This window comes from Oncorhynchus clarkii, chromosome 24 (genome assembly GCF_045791955.1).
Source record: "Oncorhynchus clarkii lewisi isolate Uvic-CL-2024 chromosome 24, UVic_Ocla_1.0, whole genome shotgun sequence".
Classification (NCBI taxonomy): Eukaryota; Metazoa; Chordata; class Actinopteri; order Salmoniformes; family Salmonidae; genus Oncorhynchus; species Oncorhynchus clarkii.
This window is the reverse complement of record NC_092170.1, coordinates 21,446,383-21,465,129: the sequence shown is the minus strand read 5'-3', so window position 1 is coordinate 21,465,129 and position 18,747 is coordinate 21,446,383. Positions and strand designations below refer to the sequence as shown.

Sequence of the window (18,747 nt, the reverse complement as noted above, 5' to 3'; positions counted from 1 at the left end):
CCCTCTAGACATCACCACCCAGTCCCCTCTCACTGAGTCCTCTCTGTCACTGACGCATCAGATGCTACTGATGTTCTCCTTCCATTTCCTGCATCTATCAATGTGTGTCCGTTGCTGCTTTGCACAGTTAAAATATTCACTGAAAGTGCCTAATCTTTACTTTAATTAAGCATGATAAGTCTATGCATATTTAGCTTTAGATTGCAATTATAGGTGCTCTTTACTCAATCCCTTCCCTGTAAATGGTCTCTTCGAGTCTAACTTATAGGCTTCTTAGCCTCAGTATATTTACAATACTTGTGTAGGCTGTGTTGCTGGTTTGTTTAGCTACGACTTTAGGTCTTAGCTACAGGCTGAATTGTGGTCATGTGCAGGGTCCAGTGACTCGGCGTATTGCACATGTGTTCCAGTGGGTCAGTCATTAACTCTAAACCATGTTTTTTTATGCTGCCTTGCACCGCTTACCAGAGAGGCACAATGGCAGAGCAGATTCTAGGAGTAAGGCCCGTGACTGGCAGACCACAGCTCCACTTTAACAAAAAGTGTAATTTGATTAAATCTGCTCTGTTTCAGTCCAAAAGCTGTGCTGGCTAAATCAAATAAAGTGGATTAACTCTTCTACCGGATAGAGCAGATTAAAATTGTAAACACAATCACTGACTGATGCATAGGACCTTCAGGGGTGGAGCCTGTAATAGAGGTAAAGAGGCTTCATGACTGTTTAATTGGAAAGGAACAATGGCAACCGTAGCACTTCCTATTTTACACAACACTGACATTGGTTTACACACTCAACACAAGGCATGAGTTCCATTACAGAAACCTACCTAGAGAATCGTACTGCTACCTTTTCCCCATCCTGAGGCGGAGCCTTTCTTTACCACTACTGTACTTGGATGCTGTACTTCCTGAAAACATTAGTAGCCATAATGCAAGTAATAGTCTTAATGAAAGCGCTAAGTTATTCAGCCTGTGTTTCTGGAGAGTGAATCGTCAGCATGTCTCTTGATCCCTGAAGCGATGTTCCCCCCCGGGGCGAGGGGATGTGGGGTAAGGGAGGGTGGAAGGGCGGCAATGCTCAGTCTAATGGAGGAGATCCAGAGATCCAGGCTGGCTCAATGAGAGCAGAGCGGGGGAGGCAGCTGGACAAAATCCATTCCCAGAGTGAGCGTTCTGCTGAGGCAGGTAGGCCGACCTTTCAGCCGTCCGATAGGTCAACCCTCGGCAGTGTGCCTGGACATCCATGGCTAAACGCCAGCCCAGCCCTGGTACCGCTCATAGTAAAACCCATATGAGCAGCAGCCAGCTCTGATCAATAGAGCCGCCTGGGCTGGTAACTTATTTACAGTACTGTAGGCGACCTACGCCTCAGACAGAATTCTCTCTCACCAGGAGAGATGACGACAAGGGAACTGTACAGAGCCAGACTGTCCTGTACTAGATCCATATAAGTACCTACCAGGGTCTATAAGTGGGGCCAACACTGTAGGCAGGGGTGTTCAATCTTAGTTTTGACGAGCTACATGGCCTGTTTTTTCAATCACTGTAGCTGTAATGGAATTTGTGTTTTATAGGCACTGGGAAACTAAGCAGCAATATCTTCTCTGCTTGGTCAGCACAGCTGTTGTAGTCGAGAACAGTACAGCACATATACTGTACCATTACCTCCCTCCTTCTTTAAGGGACCCTCTGCTCTTTGGTTAAAATAACCTCTCCTGTTTTTCCCCCCAGTTGCCCACGGAGTGAGAGAGGAGCCCCAGTTTGTGACGGCGCGCGCTGGAGAGAGCGTGATCCTGGGATGTGACGTGTCCCCTCCCCTGGACGGCCAGCAGCCCCCCTACGTGGTGGAGTGGTTCAAGTTCGGAGTGCCCATCCCCTTCTTCATCAGCTTCCGCTTCCACCCTCCTCATGTCGACCCAGAGTACACCGGTAAGAGTCAAGCCGACCACTCTCCTCATGTCAACCCAGAGTACACCGGTAAGAGCCTTCCACCCCCCCCATGTTGACCAAGAGTACACCGGTAAGAGCCAAGGATCTAGTGAGCATTTGCCATGTAGCCTGGTTCCAATGCTATGAAATTACAGAAAAGAACAGAACAGAGGCAGCACTAACGCGCTGACGCACATTGCAGCTCAGATTAAAGTGTATTGTGGGGACAGATGCCATGTTACAGTAGAGCTGTGATAGTGTGATAATGGTTGAGACTGTGCCATGGTTCATGAAAACCTCCCCTGAGTGTTTTATGGGACTATATCCTCTCTGTGTCTACATGGAGCTGAGTGTCTGGAGTGTCTGAAGATTACCATGGCCCACTAGGCCAGAGTGGCCTGCTGCCTAACACACACATGCACAAACACACACAAACACACACACACACACACACACACACGCACACACGCACACTGTATAAGATCTGCCTGGCTGGCTATTCTCATGAATCCCCATTTCCCATTTCTCACCAAATAAATAATTAATCTGGGTGGAACAGAGATTAAATGTACTGTCATTGCCCGGTTAGACTGGCTAGTACTGCTATATTTCTGGGTGTTAATGTACTGTATTCTGCCTATATTTCTGTGTCTTAATGTACTATATGAATCCTATATTTCTGGATCTAAATGTATTCATGCTGGAGATAAGAGGTTTCGGATTGCCTTTTACAGTAGCAGAGCTCGTATGTGGGGGTAAGCTAGCTTCTCATGCCTCTCTGCCTCTATGTCTGTGAGCTTTAAATGGGCATACCTGAAGACTGAAGTGTATTTTGTAATTCCACTATGACCTTATCTTTTACAAGGGATTCTATCTTAGATTATGTTAAATAATGGGGTTATGGTTCACATCATATGTGTTGTATTTATGTTGAAGTGGATTGGGAGTGGCACACCTCTCTCTTGCAGGGAGGAAAATACAGACTTTTACTGTTCGACTGAATATTACCCTTCGGCAAGTGTCTTAATCAGTGCTAGACAGAAATGGAGTGCTCCTCCTCTAGTGTGTTAGCCAATTGCCCAAGGTGATATGCAAATCTAACATTTAAAATCAGCTATTTTTGCACCAACTAACGCAAAGACACAATCAATAATGCAGACACTATGATATTTAGTTTGTGCATTTTTAGTTAAAGATTTTTGGGGACAGGCTGGTCTTACATCTCACCCAAACCCAATTCCCAAGCTCTCCTCCAATCAGAGCCAGGGAAAAGCCTGCAGAGGGATTATGGTCTTTAAAGAACTGAACGTTTAGCTGCATGGCTTTCTTTAGCTCTACTCTCCTCTCCTCTCTCTACAGCTATTGCAGCAGTGCAATGGATCGAAGCCTATGTGTGATATTAATAAATCCAGGGGGCAATATTCACTGTAGGCAGCAGTAGTGTTAGATTACAGTGTGTGTGAATGCCCTGGAAGGGCTGGTCCTGATGTGTACATAGTATTGTTAATTCTGTTTACAGCACGCCTCTCACTCGGTGACAGATTGAACCTGAGGTCGATCCCTACCCTTCACGCCACCACCTACCCTACTCAGCACTTTATCACCCAGGCTAAAATAGACCTGACTTTTAAAGCCTCGCCTTTTTACTGCAAGACTGCAGTCTCCCTCTTTCCTCTACCCTCTTCCCTTTGCCTTATCGATTTCCTGCTCAACAAAAACCCACCGTTTTCTTTGTCAGTTATCGCAGCCATCCCAGTAAAAGGCTATCTATCGCATCTATATGCAGAGCTACTGGAAGAGCAATCCAGCCTGCCCTCCACGCCAATATGTTTTCCTGACGTTCAAAATGAACGAACAAGCAACAGTACATACCGTATATACATCTCAAAGTTTGGAAAAGGATCTTTGTCCCAGGGCACGGCTCTAACAGAGGAGAGAGTCAGTTCATCTGGCTCGACTGTCAGGGCTGTAGCAGAAGCCGTGTGGATGCAGTGGGTTGGAAGCTGTGAGACAGATTTCAACATGCCTGGTTTACTCAACTTCTCTCATCCTCTGTGACATGACTTCCTACTTTTAGATTTCCTATTAATCTCCTGAGCCTTCAAAGAGAAGTCAGTCTTTTTCACTATTGACACTAAGTGCTTTCCTTTTCCAAGCCCTGTGCTTCATCAGGTAGCTGTGGGGAGCTTGGAACAGGGTTGCCAGGTCAAGCAAAAAATTCTAGCCCAATGACCACTCAAAAACCTACCCAAAAGGCCTGAAAACTAGCCAATTATTTATTTATTTTCACAGCAAGAGTTGCCATATCTATACAATAAACCCTTTTTCCATAACGTTATCGAGACAATTAAGAACAAATATCATAGTAACTTGAGACGACCGATTAAAGGCCGATTTGTAATTAATATACAGAAATAGAATTTAAAAAACCATACACTACAAATCCTATGCATCATGCAAATACTCTAAATCCGGTTAATCTCAATATCTAATGCCCTTCATCTGCATTGATCTGATAAACACAGGATATGTGTAGTATTTCATCAAATGAGACTTAATTTCAACCAGTAGAGAATGTGAAACGCTTTATTGAAAGAAGTTCATTATCCAAGTGTTATAAACACATGCATTATAAATATTATACATACATGTACTTCAATGCACATCTGTTGTGCATTATAAAAACAGAGGAAGAAAGAGGTGGCAAGAGGTAAGAACATAGGAGCAGGGAAGGCAGCATATGATTAATGAATCAGTGCTACCCAAATATTCTCTCAGTTCATCACAATTACATAATAGTGTCTCTAGTCGGCCCAAAGGTTATCTTAAGAGTGGGTGAGGTGGTGATGATGGGACTGGGGGTTGGCATCCTCTCATCAAAACATCGACAGATGGAGAGAAAGAGCATGTTTAAGCTTTATTTTTATTCTAACATTGTTAGTCATCATAATCATCAGGAGTTGACATGCAAAACTGACCTTGGATCATTAACTCTGACTACTGCATCTCTATCTGTATTTCAATGTAAAGAATCTCTTTAATAATACTTCCTGTTGACCTGACCAAGTGACCTCTCACCTCTGATCATGCGGTGCCCTCTATGTAGCCAGTTCAGATGCGGGAGGGGTTCACCGACATAGCTGATATAACCTAGAGGATTTAGGGAGAAGAGGAGAGCGGGATGAAGTGAAGGAGAGATCCTGTTATTGAGAAAATAAGGTATTTAAAGAGACTGTTCTAACAGGAATCTGTGTGTGTGGCCTCACCTGGTGTCTGCACCACACTAAGTGGCTGCATAGTACTTTATGCTGAAAATCATGAACGGGCACACCAGGACAAACAATATAGTCTAGTTTTAGAAATAATGAAGTGTCTTACTATTCTTCATGGTTGGCCCTCTTGCCTATTCCTTGAAGGTGGAAGGAGCTACAGTTATATTTCTCCTCTGGCACACGGCGGCAAGCTGCAGATCCCCTCCCAGTTCTCGTGTCCATCCTCATGAAGTTATGCAGGACACAGGTAGCCTTCACACACCTGAATTCCTCCATGAGGCAGTCCCAGATGGCCCTGGTCACCCAACCTTGCAGTGCCCTATACGTTAACTGTAGGCAATAGTTTTGAAGGAATCTCCAGTTACAAGGTTTCTGTAGGAATGTGGAAGACAATGTAATTATTAGACTTTTACATCACCAGGTCATTGTGGATTACTGAAGTATAATATCCCTGATAACAAATCATGATAACATTGGATTGATAGATGCATACATATGTGTGTGTGACAATAACAGGATCATATCAAGGATAGCATCACAAATGAATACATAAATACCACTTGAAGCTTGATGATGAGTTGATCATTTGACTCAGCTGTGCAGTGTTAAGGCAAAAACAAAAATGTGGGCATATTAGAATCAACTATTAAAGACTACCTGACCCCACGGGATTCTCCAATTACATTGAATGAACTACAGGACAAAATACAAACCCTCCAACCCAAAAAAGTCTGTGGTGATGGTATCCTAAATTAAATGATCAAATATACAGACCACAAATTCCAATTGGCTATATTTAAACTTTTTAACATCCTCAGCTCTGGCATCTTCCCAAATATTTGGAACCAAGGATTGATCACCCCAATCCACAAAAGTGGAGACAAATTTGACCCCAATAACTACCGGGGAATATGCGTTAATAGCAACCTTGGGAAAATTCTCTGCATTATCATTAACAGCAGACTCGTACTCAGCGAAAACAATGTACTGAGCAAATGTCAAATTGGCTTTTTACCAAATTACCATATGACAGACCACGTATTCACCCTGCACACCCTAATTGACAAATAAGCCAAAACAATGGCAAAGTCTTCTCATGCTTTGTTCATTTAAAAAAATATTTAGACTCAATTTGGCTTGAGGGTCTGCTATACAAATTGATGGAAAGTGGTGTTGAGGAAAAAACATACAACATTTTAAAATCCATGTACACAACCAACAAGTGGGGCTGTGGGGTGAGACAGGGATGCATCTTAAGCCCCACCGTCTTCAACATTTATATCAACGAATTGGCGAGGGCACTAGAACAGTCTGCATTACCCGGCCTCACCCTACCAGAATCTGAAGTCAAATGTCTACTGTTTGCTGATGATCTGGTGCTTCTGTCCCCAACCAAGGAGGGCCTACAGCAGCACCTAGATCTTCTGCACAGATGTGACACCCATTGCCCTTTATGGTTGTGAGGTCTGCGGTCCGCTCCCCAGCCAATAATTCACAAAATGGGACAAACACCAAATTAAGACTGCATGCAGAATTCTGCAAAAAATATCCTCAGTGTACATCGTAAAACACCAAATAATGCATGCAGAGCAGGATTAGGCCGATACCCGCTAATAATCCAAATCCAGAAAAGAGCCGTTCAATTCTACAACCACTTAAAAATGTATTCGGCCATCGCTCATCCATATATTTTTATGTACATATTCTTATTCATTCACAATTTACACTTGTGTGTATAAGGTAGTTGTGAAATTGTTAGATTACTTGTTAGATATTACTGCATTGTTGGAACTATAAGCACAAGCTTTTCGCTAAACTCGCATTAACATCTTCTAACCATGTGCATGTGACAAATAAAATTTGATTTGGTTTGATTTAAGCCCTGTATACCTGCTTCTAACATGTGTCCTGCATCCTGATCCTGACCATTTACACCTATAAGATCTGATCACAGTCAGACCCCAATGCGTCTTTTAATCATGTACACCCGTCTAAAAATGTGGGCTAAAACACAATGTGCAGGACAAAGGATACATGTTAAAACCAGGTATAAGTAAGGGCTTAAGTAACACAGCAACATGGATGGTGCTAAACACTTATCCCACAGGACACCAGTACAAAAAAGTATGAAAATGTATGCACTCACTACTGTAAGTCGCTCTGGATAGGAGTGTCTGCTAAATAACTAAAATGAGATATAATAGAAATATATAAAAATATGAAGAAATCATTTTTACAGTGTAATCACACATTTAGTCCACCAAGTAGTTTTTTTTTTAGTTTAAGAAAACAAAAAGTGCAGCTAGGTGCAATAAACCCACATGTCAGACATGGCCCTCACTTTGTGCTCAATTTTAATGTCTTCATGTATTTCACTTAACTTGGCAGTAATCACATCATACTGTAGGTACAGTGCCTTGCGAAAGTATTCGGCCCCCTTGAACTTTGCGACCTTTTGCCACATTTCAGGCTTCAAACATAAATATATAAAACTGTATTTTTTTGTGAAGAATCAACAACAAGTGGGACACAATCATGAAGTGGAACGACATTTATTGGATATTTCAAACTTTTTTAACAAATCAAAAACTGAAAAATTGGGCGTGCAAAATTATTCAGCCCCTTTACTTTCAGTGCAGTAAACTCTCTCCAGAAGTTCAGTGAGGATCTCTGAATGATCCAATGTTGACCTAAATGACTAATGATGATAAATACAATCCACCTGTGTGTAATCAAGTCTCCGTATAAATGCACCTGCACTGTGATAGTCTCAGAGGTCCGTTAAAAGCGCAGAGAGCATCATTAAGAACAAGGAACACACCAGGCAGGTCCGAGATACTGTTGTGAAGAAGTTTAAAGCCGGATTTGGATACAAAAAGATTTCCCAAGCTTTAAACATCCCAAGGAGCACTGTGCAAGCGATAATATTGAAATGGAAGGAGTATCAGACCACTGCAAATCTACCAAGACCTGGCCGTCCCTCTAAACTTTCAGCTCATACAAGGAGAAGACTGATCAGAGATGCAGCCAAGAGGCCCATGATCACTCTGGATGAACTGCAGATATCTACAGCTGAGGTGGGAGACTCTGTCCATAGGACAACAATCAGTCGTATATTGCACAAATCTGGCCTTTATGGAAGAGTGGCAAGAAGAAAGCCATTTCTTAAAGATATCCATAAAAAGTGTTGTTTAAAGTTTGCCACAAGCCACCTGGGAGACACACCAAACATGTGGAAGAAAGTGCTCTGGTCAGATGAAACCAAAATTGAACTTTTTGGCAACAATGCAAATGTTATGTTTGGCGTAAAAGCAACACAGCTCATCACACTGAACACGCCATCCCCACTGTCAAGCATGGTGGTGGCAGCATCATGGTTTGGGCCTGCTTTTCTTCAGCAGGGACAGGGAAGATGGTTAAAATTGATGGGAAGATGGATGGAGCCAAATACAGGACCATTCTGGAAGAAAACCTGATGGAGTCTGCAAAAGACCTGAGACTGGGACGGAGATTTGTCTTCCAACAAGACAATGATCCAAAACATAAAGCAAAATCTACAATGGAATGGTTCAAAAATAAACATATCCAGGTGTTAGAATGGCCAAGTCAAAGTCCAGACCTGAATCCAATCGAGAATCTGTGGAAAGAACTGAAAACTGCTGTTCACAAATGCTCTCCATCCAACCTCACTGAGCTCGAGCTGTTTTGCAAGGAGGAATGGGAAAAAATGTCAGTCTCTCGATGTGCAAAACTGATAGAGACATACCCCAAGCGACTTACAGCTGTAATCGCAGCAAAAGGTGGCGCTACAAAGTATTAAATTAAGGGGGCTGAATAATTTTGCACGCCCAATTTTTCAGTTTTTGATTTGTTAAAAAAGTTTGAAATATCCAATAAATGTCGTTCCACTTCATGATTGTGTCCCACTTGTTGTTGATTCTTCACAAAAAATACAGTTTTATATCTTTATGTTTGAAGCCTGAAATGTGGCAAAAGGTCGCAAAGTTCAAGGGGGCCGAATACTTTCGCAAGGCACTGTATGTAACAGATTACATGGGCTATTTCTAACATGCTGACCCCAACCCTGTCAAGCTCCATATAACGCATTTCAGGTAAAATAACAACCCAATGTTTATATCCCAGGACAAATTAGCAAGCAACAGCAAGCAAACTATCTAAATTGCCATAATCTCTCCCCAAATTAATATAGTTAGTTCAGAGTTCGTTTTGATATTTCAACCTGCGTGTCCTGATCGCGTCTGGTGTGGATGGACAAAATCAACATGTGCGCAATGGCCCGGTCTAGTCAGCATGTTAGAAATAGCCCAAAAACCCGCAACCCATGACCAATACATTTTCACCCACAACATCGTTTTCAAGGTAGCCCAATTTGGTGGGAAAACTGCAAACATGACAACACTGGCTGGGGAGAGACAGAGAGGTGGGGGTGGGGCAAGAGAAAGAAAGAAAAAAAAGATATATAGAGAGAGTAAGCGATGGAGAGGAGAGGAGAACCTTAGCTGGGAAGCTTCTAGACGAGAGAGAGCAAGAGATATTGCCCTCCAGGTAATGTTATCTATTAATCCTAATACTGGAAGGCAGCTCTCTTCTGGCCAGGTTCTGTTGGTAGTTTGTTTATTGTGAGAGGTTGTGAAGTAGTATGGATTGGGAACAGCTCAAATTCAAATCCAATCATTTTAATTTTGGGTCAAATCAAATCCCCCTGACCTTGGTCATTCGCATTAGCGTTCTTTATATTGAAGCCATCTGTAATCAAACTGTATAGGTTAGGGGGTATCTAACAGCACAATCTAAGGCCACTGTCTTACCAAATGAACCTGCTCAGAGACACAGAGAAGATGCTGTTGGCAGAGCAGCTACGTATTTGCCAGCTGTGTGATGTCTGTGTCAGCGCAATGTCAGTATGCTGGTGTGTGTTGGGGGTGTGATACTCTAGTGTCATTAATTAATTGAACAGTCAGTGGCATAATGAAAGAGCTGTGTAAGCGTCATCCATGTTTAGATATGCGCATCACACTGATTCATGGTGCTCTTTGGGTGTACCATTCGGATCAACTCAAATTCTATGGTCCTGACTCCTGACCCTACCTGTGTTCTTCTCTCCCACCCCAGGTAGAGCCAGCCTGCATGGGAAGGCGTCTCTTCAGATCGACCCAGTGCGCTCAGAAGACCAGGGCTGGTACGAGTGTAGGGTCCTCATGTTGGAGCAGCAGTACAACACCTTCCACAATGGCAGCTGGGTGCAGCTCACAGTCAATGGTGAGTTGCTGGCTGAATCCCAAATAGCAGGGCCCATAGGGCTCTGGTCAAAAGTAGTGCACTATATAGGGAATAGGGTGCCCAATATGACCAAATATGGAGAATGGGTTTCTACAGTGTAATCTCATCAGATGTGTGTGCTCGAGTGATTCATGACAATGTTCACCTCATAGCTTGCTAACATTCTAAGCCGCCACGGTTTTCATTGTTTTACCTCAGATAGCTTTACTATAGCGAACTACATTCTGAATATTTTGCCAGAACATTCCTTCTCTCTGACTCGACAGTCAGATACAGTAGAGGTGACAATGACTTGTCTGTCTGAGATTTCAGATGTACTGTGTGACTGCTGATTTGTTTTATCACTTGTCCAGTCCGATGTTTGGCTTTTTACTAATTGTATGTGGTACAATCATTTGTCTGATTTATGGCCATTTCCCTGTAGTCAATCTGTCTATGTTTATTCTGAGATGCCAAAGCTATGATGAGTGGCAATTAGGTATTCTTTTAGATAATGCCTTTTCAAGAACATCACACAGACAGACATATTTCAGATTGCCTTGGGGATAAGGGGATGAGAAACTAGTGAGAAGGGGAATTGATTGTGGCCTGTTTGACACAGTTCCAGCAGGGAACGTCTGGGATAGTCTGGGAGCAATCAAATTGATGACCAGATGGGAAAATTATCTGCATGTTTGCACTTCCCAGAAAGGTCCCATTGGGTTAGCAGCTAGCTGCTTCTATCTATGTAATGTGTTCCAGTACATTGTTCAAGACCAGAACCATGTATTTATAGAGTTGGGACTTTTAGAAGGTTGAATAATGTTCTAATTGTAGACATTCAGTTACATAGCATTATTTAAATATTCTCCAAGTAATGTTAATGGGGTGCTAACATGGCTGTCATAGAATGTTGAGGTATCATACCGAAACTTCAATGTCCCAACTCTCTAAATGCATGGCTCTGTTCAAGACCATCTAGAGTCAAGTTACAATGATGCCCCATGATCTTTACTATTTTATCTTCTGAAAACCAAATCGGTTTTATATTCGTATTTTCTGATGGGTTCTGATTGTATTAATTTTGTCAGATCTTATAATAGACAATAAAAAATACTTGTCTTGGAGAAATGTAATGGAATTGAATTCCACGTTGCCATATTTAATTCAGTTTGCAGGGTGCTAACTTGTAGCTGCAGCATATCTGTCCATTCCAATTATTTTGGTCTCTGCTGGTGTTATTGAGATACAATACATCTCCCATTTGGCCGCCCTCCGGATGGATAGAGGTGGATAGTTATTTCTCCATATGATCAAATGCAGTGGTTTCCTTTGTAATTTTTTAACATTAAACAGTTTTTCCCCCTCCAGATAGACACCTCACAAGGACTGAAGATATTATTAGTGTGACAGTTTGCAGTTTATACTGCCAGGTTCACACACTCAAAATATATTTTTGGTGTGAGAACTTATGCTCACTGTCTGTGTGAGGCTCATTCATATTCTCATCATGAACTTTCTAATCTGTAACTGATTGTATATGCATATACAGTATACTTGACATTGGATGAGGTTCAACATATGTTCACTGTAAACCTAATGGTCACTACGAAACTGAAAAGGTAGTGATTAAGAAGAGGGAGACTACAAATGTGTCAGTGTGTGCAAGCTTGCATCTACACACTGTGTATTTGTGTGTGAGATCATTGCATGTGTGTAAGGGTACGTTTGCGTTTGGCTGTGGCTAAATGAGTTCTCTATCTGCTGAGTTACACTCGTGGTTGCCCTGCCAGGGAGTGTCACCTGCGGAGCCTCTAGGGGGGCGGGAGGGAGTGTGTGAACATCTGTGTGTGTTTGGTTTGAATGGCTTTCTGTGAAAGTCGGGCGGGCACACTGCATCTCTATGGTCGGCCACATCAGTGTTCACGCTCAACTCGCTCACTCACTCGCCTATGCTCTCCACCTCTCCTACTCCCAGTCCCTTACACTATCAGTGAGTTGTCTGGATAATATGTTTGATGTGTCTTTATCCTGTGTGTTGGAACCAGTTTTTGGTGTCTGAGTTCATATAAAACAAGTCTAAAATATTTTGTTTGTCCATTTTGTTTACAGCAGTGTAAGAGCAAAGGTGCAGGACATAAGGCCTTGTTTTCCCAATTGGGGACTGTTGGGGCTGAACCTGAAGCCAAGCTCTCATGTATACTGAAAGAGCCAGAGCAAAATGGCTGGCAGTGTTTGTGCTTGTTTTGAGACATCTGTGTGTTGAATTGACATTCAGAGGCCTCATTGTGGCTGTATATCCCCTCAAAGGACCTCTGTTGGGAAGGCAGGTGCTCTCCTGGCCAGGCTTCATCACAGATACTAAAGGCAGCCATTTCCTGGGGCCAGTGGAATCTACATATGATACACTCCTTGCTTTGACTTCCTGTTTGCAGCCATCTACTTCCTGCCAAACGGAGAGAGGATTCATGCCCACTCAGTGGCAGGTGTCAGATGGCAAGAACTTGTGCCCGAAAGACAGAGAGGCCACTGTGGTGCCTCTCCTCTCCTCCTCTCACCCTCTCCTCCCTTCTTAGTTTAGTATCAGTTAACAGTATGCTAATAAATCAGCAGCTTTTGGATAGAGTGAGAGAATACATCAGTTAGAGAAACAGTGAGTGAGAGATTGTGAGTGTCAACTCACACAGCTGCAGTAACTTCAGAGACAAATAGTCTGAAGGGGATCCCTTGTTGCCTTGAGGGAAAATGGTTGTTGGGTTGCGGATGGAAAGTAGAGTACAGTAAACAGTAAAGGGCTAAATATATGCTGCAATTCAATAAAAATTCATCATGATCCTTTCGTGCTGTAAGTAGTAGTCCTCAGGGAAAAGACGCTCTCTCACCCACTCTGGCTGGCTCTACTGTAAATGTTAATTTAGTCTGAAATCTACTCATAAAGGGAAATCAAAGAAGAACGGTATAAAAAACTGTGCATCCCCGAATAGCAGTCTTCCAGGGGGCAGGAGAAAGAGAGATGGCGAGAATGAGGGAGAAAGAGAGGAAGGCGGAGAATCAGAGTGAGGAGGAGAGGAGAGAGAAGGAGAGATGTCGGTGAGCAGGTATGGAGCTCTAAGGAGGCCTATCTGCTCGTGTGGAAAGGTCTACAGATGGGAGTGGTGTGAAAACAGAAGCATCTGAATCCAGGAATATAGGAGACTTGAAAATTAGGAAAGTAAGGCGAGATTGTGATGCTCAACTTGGCTTTTTGTAGAACATCTCCCAAGTTCCCCACTTGATGACACTTACTTACTGATGTGTTGTACCTGATGGGCGGAAAGAACTCCCCTGTCAACCATTCCGCTCACAGTAAATGCCACCTCCTGCTTGCCACCTACTTAGTGTAAATTAATGTTAGGTCATCTAAACCACATTATAGATGTGAATCAAAGATGTAGACCTGTTCAGTGAAAATAATCTATACCACAATCCACAAAATGGTTGCCGATAAAGCACACTTGCATTGTAAATCACTACAAAAACCAGAGGGGGTTGCTTACAAATGTTCAGAAATGAATATATTCTAGTATACTTGCAGAATGACAATACCCATTGAGAGAATGCCTGGAACAGCTGTTAATAAAGAGATTGAATGGGATCTTAAGCACATTCATATCATACGATTCAGTAGGACGTAACATATCAGTGGAAATGGAGGACGTTGTGCACAATTTTCAGGGACCTGTTTTGGCACGTGAGCGCTACTTTCAAAACTACTGGCTGAAATTGCATCACTTTAAGAAGTTCCTTAATGGTAGTCACTGTAACGGTTTTCGTCGTCTGAAGAAGAGGAATCAGCGGACCAAAGCGCAGCGTGGTAAGTGTTCATACTTGTTTTATTAAAACAAAAGTAAACAAGAGAATAACCAGAACAGTCCTGTAAGGTGCAAACACTAAACAGAAATTAACTACCCACAAAAACCCTGTGGGAAAAAGCTACCTAAATATGGTTCCCAATCAGAGACAACGCTAGACAGCTGTCCCTGATTGAGAACCATACCCAGCCAAAACAAAGAAATACAAAAACATGGAAAAAGGAACATAGAATGCCCACCCAAATCACACCCTGACCAAACCAAAATAGAGCCATAAAAAGCTCTAAGGTCAGGGCGTGACAGTATCCCCCCCCCCAAAGGTGATGACTCACCGCAAAACCTGAACCTATAGGGGAGGGTCTGGGTGGGCATTTCTCCGTGGTGGCGTCTCTGGTGAGGGACGTAGACCGGCTTGGCCCACTCCGGCTTGGCCCACTTAGGTGGCGCCTCTAGAGCGGGGACCCTCGCCGCCAACTCCGGACTGGGGACCCTCGTAGCGGGCTCCGGACTGGGGACCCTTGTAGCGGGCTCCGGACTGGGGACCCTCGTAGCGGGCTCCGGACTGGGGAACCTCGTAGCGGGCTCCGGACTGGGGACCCTTGTAGCGGGCCCCGGACTGAAGGGCGCCTTTGGAAGCTCCGGACTGAAGGGCGCCTCTGGAGGGTCCGGACTGGAGGGCGACTCTGGAGGGAGGAGACGCAGAGACAGTCTGGTGCGTGGGGCTGCCACAGGGCCCACCAGGCTGGGGAGACCTACAGGAGGCCTGGTGCGTAGAGAAGGCATCGGATGAACCGGGCTGTGGGGGAGCACTGGAGCTCTGGTGCGCAGCCTTGGCACCACTCCTCCAGGCTGAATGCCCACTTTAGCCCGGCCCCTCCAGAGTGCAGGCGCAGGTCGAACCGGGCTGTGGGGGAGCACTGGAGATCTGGTGCTTAGCACTCGCACCTCTCCATTAGGCTCAATGCCCACTGTCGCCCGGCACGGGCGGAGCGCAGGCATAGGACGAACATAACCCTCCCAGCGCCCCTGAGACACAGTACGCAGAGCCGGCGCAGGATAACCTGGGCCGAAACGGCACACCGGAGACAAAACGAGCTGAGCTGGCACAATCTGCCCTGACTGGATGCCCACTCTCGCATGGCACTTGCGGGGGGCTGGCATATAGTGCTCCGGGCTATGAGCGCGCACTGGAGACACTGTGTGCTTCACCGCATAACAGGGTGCCTGACCAGTATCACACTGCTTCCGGTAAGCATGGGGAGTTGGCTCAGGTCTATCGCCTGACTCTGCCAATCTCCCCGTGTGCCTCCCCCAAAAATATTTTTGGGGCTGCCTCTCGTGCCAGCTGCGCTGCCTTGCCTCATATCGCCGCCTCTCAGCTTTAGCTGCCTCTAGTTCTTCCTTCGGGTGGCAATTTTCCCCAGCCTGTCTCCAGGGTCCCTGTCCGTCCAATATCTCCTCCCAAATCCAGGAGTCCTGAACCCTCTGCTCCTCGTTACCACGCTGCTTGGTCCGTTTGTGGTGGGTAGTTCTGCAACGGTTTTTGTTGTCTGAAGAAGAGGAATCATCGGACCAAAGCGCAGCGTGGTAAGTGTTCATGCTTGTTTTATTAAAACTGAACACTAAAACAAAAGTAAACAAGAGAATAACCAGAACAGTCCTGTAAGGTGCAAACACTAAAAAGAAATTAACTACCCACAAAAACCTGTGGGAAAAAGCTCCCTAAGTATGGTTCCCAATCAGAGACAACGCTAGACAGCTGCCCCTGATTGAGAACCAACCCGGCCAAAACAAAGAAATACAAAAACATAGATAAAGGAACATAGAATGCCCACCCAAATCACACCCTGACCAAACCAGAATAGAGACATAAAAAGCTCTAAGTTCAGGGCGTGACAGTCACCGGTAGTCTCTATACAGGAGCATTGTGCAGTGATTGGCCAAGATGGAGAGGCAGATGTCTAGAAATGCTAATTGGTGTGTTTGTTTACTCCCCACCATGTGTGTGTGCAGTTAGAAGTCAAGACAAGACTCCCATCGGCTAGCCATGACCCACTTGGGTAGAGAGAGTGTGATCCTCTCTTCAGCTAAGTTTAGTTCAAGTTTTATTGTAACATGCACAAGTACAGTGAAATACTTAACTTGCGAGCTCAACCCAACAGTGCAGTAATCAATGCTTATAAAATACAAAAATTCTGTAAAATACAAAAATATACTGTGTATAATAAAGAAAACATGAGAAATAAGAGAATAAGCTATATAGAGGGTCAATGCCAATACCACATTTACAATGTGCAGGGATAATGGAGTAATCTGAGGTAGATATGTACATGTAGGCGGGGATTAGGAGAAAGTGACTGGTAGCAGGATAAATAAATCTAATAGTCAACAGTATGGCAGCAGCATAAGTGGTAGGTAGGTGTGTGTGTGTTTGTGTGTGTGTGTAAGTGTTTGAGTGTGTGAGAGTGTCAGTATTAGGTGTGATAGGTGGATATACATGTAAATGTGGCTGTTAACAGGAATATATAAATACTTATGGTAATAACTAGTGGTAATATATACAGTGACTTAAGAAAGTATTACCCCTTGACTTATTCCACATTTTGTTGTGTTACAGCCTGAATTCAAAATGGATTAAATATATGTTTTCCCTCACCAATCTACACACAATACCCAATAATGACAAAGTAAAAATATGTGTTTTTTTCTTTTTGATAACTTATTGAAAGTGAAGTGCAGAAATATCTCATTTGCATAACTATTCATACCCCTGAGTCAATACTTTGTAAAATCACATTTGGCAGCGATTACAGCTGTGTGTCTTTCTCGATACGTCGCTAAGAGCTTTCCACACCTGAATTGTGCAACATTAGCCAATTATTACTTTCAAAATTCTTCAAGCCATAGATTTTCAAGTAGATTTAAGTCAAAACTGTAACTCAGCCACTCAGGAACATTACCTGTCTTCTTGGTAAGCAACTCCAATGTAGATTTGGCTATGTGTTTTAGGTTATTGTCCTGCTGAAAGGGGAATTAATCTCCCAGTGTCTGGTAGGAAGCAGACTGAATCAGGTTTTCCACTTGGATTTTGCCTGTGCTTTGCTTCGCTCCATTCCATTTATCAGTATTGTATTTGCACCAAGCATAACACTGTATTTAGGACAAAAAGTATATTACTTTACCACATGTTTTTCAGTATTTCTTTAGTGCCTTGTTGCAAACAGGATGCATGAGTTGGAATATATTTATTGTGTACAGGCTTCCTTCTTTTCACTCTGTCAATTAGGTTAGTAACTACAACGTTGGTGATCCATCCTCAGTTTTCTCCAATCACAGCCATTAAACTCTGTAACTGTTTTAATGTCACCATTGGCCTCATGGTGAAATCCCTGAGCGGTTTCTTTCCTTTCCGGCAACTGAGTTAGGAAGGACGCCTGTACCTTTGTAGTGACTGGGTGTATTGATACACCATCCAAAGTGTAATTATTAACTTCACCATGCTCAAAGGGATATTTAATGTCTGCTTTTTAAACGTTTTACCCATCTACCAATAGGTGCCCTTCTTTTCGAGGCATTGGAAAACCTCCCTGGTCTTTGTGGTTGAATCTGTGTTTGAAATGCACTGCAGAACTGAGGGACCTGTATATGTGGGGTACAGAGATAAGGTGGTCATTCAAAAATCATGTTAAATACTATTATTGCACACGGAGTGACTCCATGCAACTTATTATGTGACTTGTAAAGTAAATGGTGTCCTGAACTTATTTAGGCTTGCCATAACAAATGGGTTGAATACTTACTGACTCAAGACATTTCAGCTTTTCATTTTTTTTTAATTGGCAAAAATGTAAAAAAACATAATTCCACTTTGACATTGTGGGTGTAACGGCTTTCTTCGGCAGAAGGAGAGTCGGACCAAAATGCGACGTGGCTATTGAGATTCATGTTTAATAAAAACAACGTAAACACGAATCAATACAAAAACAATAAATGTCACGTGAAAACCGAAACAGCCTAAACTGGTGCAAACTAACACACAAGACAGTTACAAGGACACTAAGGATAATCACCCACGAAACACTCAAAGAATATGGCTGCCTAAATATGGTTCCCAATCAGAGACAACGATAAACACCTGCCTCTGATTGAGAACCACTTCAGACAGCCATAGACCTAACTAGAACACCCCACTAAGATACAATCCCAACACACCACATACAAAAACCCATGCCACACCCTGGCCTGACCAAATAAATGAAGATAAACACAAAAATACTTTGACCAGGGCGTGACAGAACCCCCCCCCCCCCCCCCCCCCCCCCAAGGTGGCGGCTCCGGCGCGGGACGTGGACCCCACTCTATCAAAGTCTTAGTCCCTCCTCCTCGCGTCCTTTGATAGTCCACCCTCGCCGCCG

At 43.6% G+C, this 18,747-nt stretch overlaps 1 protein-coding gene across 2 annotated transcripts in view; it reads left to right on the top strand.

Moving 5' to 3' along the window:
• The window catches only part of LOC139382847 (protein turtle homolog B-like), a 73,799-nt gene that overhangs the window by 18,537 nt on the left and 36,515 nt on the right, over window positions 1–18,747 (top strand). For both annotated transcript variants that reach the window (XM_071127085.1, XM_071127086.1), the window contains exons 2-3: window positions 1,732–1,929; window positions 10,335–10,481. In XM_071127085.1, the coding sequence (XP_070983186.1) occupies window positions 1,732–1,929; window positions 10,335–10,481 (345 nt within the window). The remainder of the gene's footprint in view (window positions 1–1,731; window positions 1,930–10,334; window positions 10,482–18,747) is intronic.